This window comes from Clupea harengus, chromosome 18 (genome assembly GCF_900700415.2).
Source record: "Clupea harengus chromosome 18, Ch_v2.0.2, whole genome shotgun sequence".
NCBI classification, from domain to species: domain Eukaryota; kingdom Metazoa; phylum Chordata; class Actinopteri; order Clupeiformes; family Clupeidae; genus Clupea; species Clupea harengus.
The window spans coordinates 18216199-18221198 of record NC_045169.1 but is presented as its reverse complement, the minus strand read 5'-3'; the positions used below and the strand labels follow the sequence as shown (position 1 = coordinate 18221198).

Here is a 5000-nt window from a genome sequence, read left to right as displayed (position 1 = left end):
TTTAATTGCCTTTGCCATTAACATTTAAAAAAAATATATCTCAGGTTCTATTGTTGAGGTGTGCTCCTTGCTGTCACTGGAGTAACAGGTTCCTGAGCCAGGTCCTCCAGCCACTCTTAGTAGCCACTCTTTGTAGCCACTCTTAGTAGCCACTCTTAGTAGCCACTTTTGCTTTAGACTGGCAGCAAAATATGTCTCAGCCTGCCATGAGCTCCACAGTAACGTGAACCCCCTGTCCAACATAACTAATATTTAATGTTTAATAATTAACAATGAACCTGTTATATGTTTATATACCACATTGTTACCATCTATAACTTATTGTTTGTTTTTATTTATTTATGTTAATTGCGATTGTACATTTTATGTAAACATGCTTTGGCAAAGTTGTGTTGAATGCAGTCATGCCAATAAAGCCTTTTGAATTGGATTAAATTGAATTGAATGTTTTTCCACCAGCACACCTTGCAAGGATGTACGCATTGTAGCATCCGACAGGCAGCAAACAGAAGAAGAACAGACTCCTCCATCATTTCTTTGAGCGAGGCTGGAACTGATCATGTCCAACCATCTGATCCAGCAAATCCACATCTGAAATGTGTTTGTGGCTGGTAGTCAGAAAGTCATGCTGGTACTCCAGCCTCAGTTTGGTTGTGCTCGTGCTTCCTTCTCTTCACTGCCCCTCTCCCAGTGGGCTCATGGGAATTAAACAGCACCACGACAGCCTTGGTGTCTCGCCAAACACAGAGAGTGAGTTTGTCCTTTTTTTTTTTAAAGATTTATTTTTGGCCTTTTATGTCTTTAATTGATAGACCAGTGAAGAGTGGTACAGGAAATGAGAGGGAGAAGAGATGGGGAGTAGACAGGAGAAATGACATCAGGCCGGATTCGAACCTGTGCCCTCCATGGGCGTCAAGCCTGAATCCTGCTCTACAGGGCCACTGTTTGCGCCACAGTGCCCCCCGAGTTTGTCCTTTTGACCCACTTTGAATCCACGTTTGCCCAATGGCGCTTGCTTGCTCGGCAATTTCGTTTTTTTGTGTTTTCTGTTAGCACGAACTGTGCCACAGACATCTAGTCCATGGCACTTGCTATTCTGGAAAGGTTCCACCCCTAGAAGTTGTCCATGGAAATGGAGAGACTAGACGCACAGCAGGGGGTTGATCCATGACGACACGGTGTTCCCTCACGCCCTGCGTAGACTTGGAAGTTTGTGGCATGGCCAGTGGTGCTCTCTTTGCCATGACACATATATGACATTTTTACTTGTCATAATGTGTTATTATCATCTTATTATTATTATTATTATAATTATTACTAATAACAATAATAATATTAATATTGTTATTCATATTATTATCTACAGATCATTGCAAAACTGTCCCTTAACATGGCTTTGGGGACAGTTGTCTGACAAAGCCAATTCAAGTCTGTCCTTGCTGGCAGCTGAAGAATGGCCATGGTGAACATTACATTTGTTTTCATTGTAACAGGTGTCCACTTACTGCTGGATGGAGTTTCACTCCGGCTTTGTTCTGTTGCAAAGGAGTTTGTTTTTGTCACAAGTGGCAACCACAGCTCCTCTGCATCCTCAAGGCAGGTCGATCTTTACCCCTGGCTTCCAGCAATACTTGCTCTTACGGTGATAGTTCCCTGTTCTCTGCTTTCCAGTCATCTTAGAATTTTACAAACTCACCGAAATCCTCCTCCTCCTAAAATGTGTCTCTCTTCCATTTAGCCTTGGCCAGCGGGTCAGCAGTCACAACATACTCTCAGTCTGAAATGTAATCGTCTAATACTTTGTTGTTCTCATTCTCTCGTTCTCAAAGTAACCTTTGTCACTGTCTGAAACACAACTTCAGAAACTGTTTTGAGGCCCACATGGAGGCTACGATGCTGAAAAAGCAAAACTAAATACTAGGGCTGTCAATCGATTAAAAAAAATTAACTAATTAATCGCACATTTTGAAATTAATTAATCGCGATTAAAAGTTTTTTTTTTTTCTTAAGACTAAATCTTATAAATAAACAAGTAATCACTTCAGACAGCGTGTATGTTAGACACTGTTGTTTAATTGTATTTTTTTTAACACAATGGTGCCCCTTGACGGTAAATCGTAAGAATTTCCCCTGAAGCAATTCGAATCATCTCAATCAGCCCAGAGTCCTCAAATATGTTGATGGGCCGACAGTCACTGTCATCCTAAATGGTAACCTTTTCACGGACTGGTCTAGTTATTTTCCTAGAGAAGTCGTGGAGTATGGGTTGGCGATCATCTAACCTGGGACTGCTTTCTTTCGGGTGCTTTGCATTAAAGTGATAGCTAAATTCAGCTTGACAAATGCTACATACAACTTTAGTTTTGTCGATTGTTCCGTCATTTTGGCTCTTAAACAGAGACTTTCCGCCCAACAATCCCTCAGCTCTCTCCATCTTCAACTACCGCAGTGGTTCTCAAACTTTTTCTGTCATTCCCCACTTTGAACAAGGGGGGCTATTCAAGCCCCACCTGTCCCTCATCGCTCTCAATAAATGGTAGGCCAAGCCCCTTACTTCCGGGCTATATTGCCCGAGAGGACACAGGTTCAAGTCTGGCCTGATGTAATTTCCCAATGCTCTCCCCACCTCTTCTCCGCCTCGCTTCCTGTCATAACTTCATGTCCTATCCAAATAAAGGCATTAAAAAAAAAAAAAAATTGGAATTTTTTTTTTTTAAGTTGCGTTAATTGCGTTAAAATATTTTATCGCGTTAATCGCGGCCGCATTAATCGCATAGATTAACGCGTTAACGCTGACAGACCTACTAAATACATAATGCATTTCACCTTCACCACCTGTATTTCATCAGTTGCGGGACACATCATCTAAAACGCGCTATTTTGCGCATCCTGCTCTAAAGGGAGAGGCTCTGAATTGTCACACCCGGTCTTAATGTGTTAAATAACTACTTGCTCTATACACACTTTGCCAACTACTCATTAGGGGTGTGAATGATGAATTTCAAGATACCCTAATTAAAAGACTAATTGAGAGAGACAAACTGAATGAAAAAAAAACAGAGAATGATTGACAGAGAGACAGAGAGACAGACAGAGACCGAAAGGAATGTGTTCGTAGAGCGGTTGGGGGATGGGGTGAGATCCAGGGTACAGACACACACACACACACACACACACAAAAACCCAAATGTACGTACACACACACACACTCAAAGACACCTGTACGTACACACACACACACACACATACATACAAAAACCCAAATGTACGTACACACACACACACTCAAAGACACATGTACGTACACACACACACACTCTCAAAGACACATGTACGTGTACACACCTGTTGTAGTCGTCGTGCCAGGAGGTGTTCTTGACGTCCAGGATGCCCTTGCGCACGGTGCGCAGGATCTGGAGGCTCTTGTCGAAGGTGGCCTCCATCTCGAGCAGGCTGCGCGTCACCTCCGTCCCCTGGCGCCCCGCGAAGCACGGCAGTGGCATCTGCTCGCCCTCCTCGCGCCGGGCAAACTGCTGCTGGCAGTCACACACCTGGGGAGGGGAGAGAGCGTGGGGCAGATGGGGGCAGGTGGGTGGGGGTTAAGGAGGAGTGCAAGTTGGTGTTTGAGAGACACAGAGAGAAGGGGGACCAGGGAGGGAGGGAGAGGAGAAGGGGTGAGGTCCGTGGTGATTCATTTAAATGCACCTTGATTGGATGGTGATCCATGTAAATATTGCAAAGCCTCAAATTAGAAAAGATTTAGCGTCATCATTGAGCAACAACTCCAAAACCCAGAAACTAGCATAGAGGTGGGGTGCAAAGAAAAAGTGAGAGGTTGAGAGAGAGAGAGAGAAAGAGAGAGAAAGAGAGAGAGAAAGAGAGAGAACGCACAGGATGGACAAAACTGGACCACTGCAGAACAGAGGGTAGGGTAGAGAGAGATAGACAGAGAGAAAGAATGAAAAAGGGAGAGTGCATGGGATGGAGGAGAGAGAGAGAAGAGAGGAGAGAATGAAAGAGGGAGAGTGCATGGGATGGAGGAGAGAGAGAGAAGAGAGGAGAGAGTGGACCACAGAGACAGAAGAGGAAAAGGAGGAGAGGTCTCTGAGGGAAAAGAGAGCTAAAGACAAACACAGTGTAGTACATCACAGAGACAGGGGCAGGATCAGACTATCAGAGGGTCTGGCAGGATGAGAGTGACTGTGAGAAGAGCTCCGAGAGCGGGGAGGGGAAGAGATAAATCGGCCGGGGAGTTGGGGAAAGCAGGGGAATGACCTCGCAACAAACAGACATACTGTACTGGGAATGTTTTAAGGGCCTTGTGTTGTTTTTTACTGAGAAGTTTGGACAGGATGTTTGGTGGAACGTTGAGTGAGTGTGTGAGCGAGTGAGTGAACAAGTGAGAGAGTGAGACAGTGAGTGAGTTAGAGAGTGTGGCGGGTTATATGTGTGTGTGTGAGGATGTGTGTGGTTGTGGATGTGTGCATTCTGTGTGTATACTCACCTCCAAAAGGTCTTTGCACCGCTGAACGAAGGCATCCACCAACGCAAAGATGCTAGTCTGGTCCAGTACCCATCCCGTGGCAGAGTATCTGACCCCGAGAAAAACACAGAGATTGAGTGAGTGAGAGGGAGCAATCATGGCCCAATGACAAAAAGGAGAAACAGAGAAGCAAAAAACATAGAGACAGAGAGAGAGAGAGGGTGAGAGACAGAGAGAGAGTGCGAGTGAGAGAGAGAGAGAGAGAGAGAGAGAGAGAGAGAGAGACAGGCCATGGGGTTGAAAGTTAATCTATCTGTCAAACCATTTCACCTAGTCATCTCCCAAGTCGGGGTCTCGACTGTGTGCTAAAAACAAAAAAGAGCGCGAGGCATAAAACGTCGGAGGCGATCCATGGCAGACAGGGATAAGGTCAGAGAAATGTATCTGTCATTGTCATAATTGCATCCGCTCGCAGGCCTATGGAGGCAGGCGGCAACACTCAGATTGCTTTTCACAC

The 5000-nt window shown here is 45.0% G+C and overlaps 1 protein-coding gene across 1 annotated transcript in view; it reads right to left on the bottom strand.

Moving 5' to 3' along the window:
• dnah2 (dynein, axonemal, heavy chain 2) overlaps window positions 1-5000 on the bottom strand; it is a 182303-nt gene that overhangs the window by 143515 nt on the left and 33788 nt on the right. Inside the window, exons 11-12 of the mRNA XM_031584949.2 lie at window positions 4505-4592; window positions 3346-3551 (exon numbers count right to left, since the gene is read on the bottom strand). Of these exons, the coding sequence (XP_031440809.1) occupies window positions 3346-3551; window positions 4505-4592 (294 nt within the window). The remainder of the gene's footprint in view (window positions 1-3345; window positions 3552-4504; window positions 4593-5000) is intronic.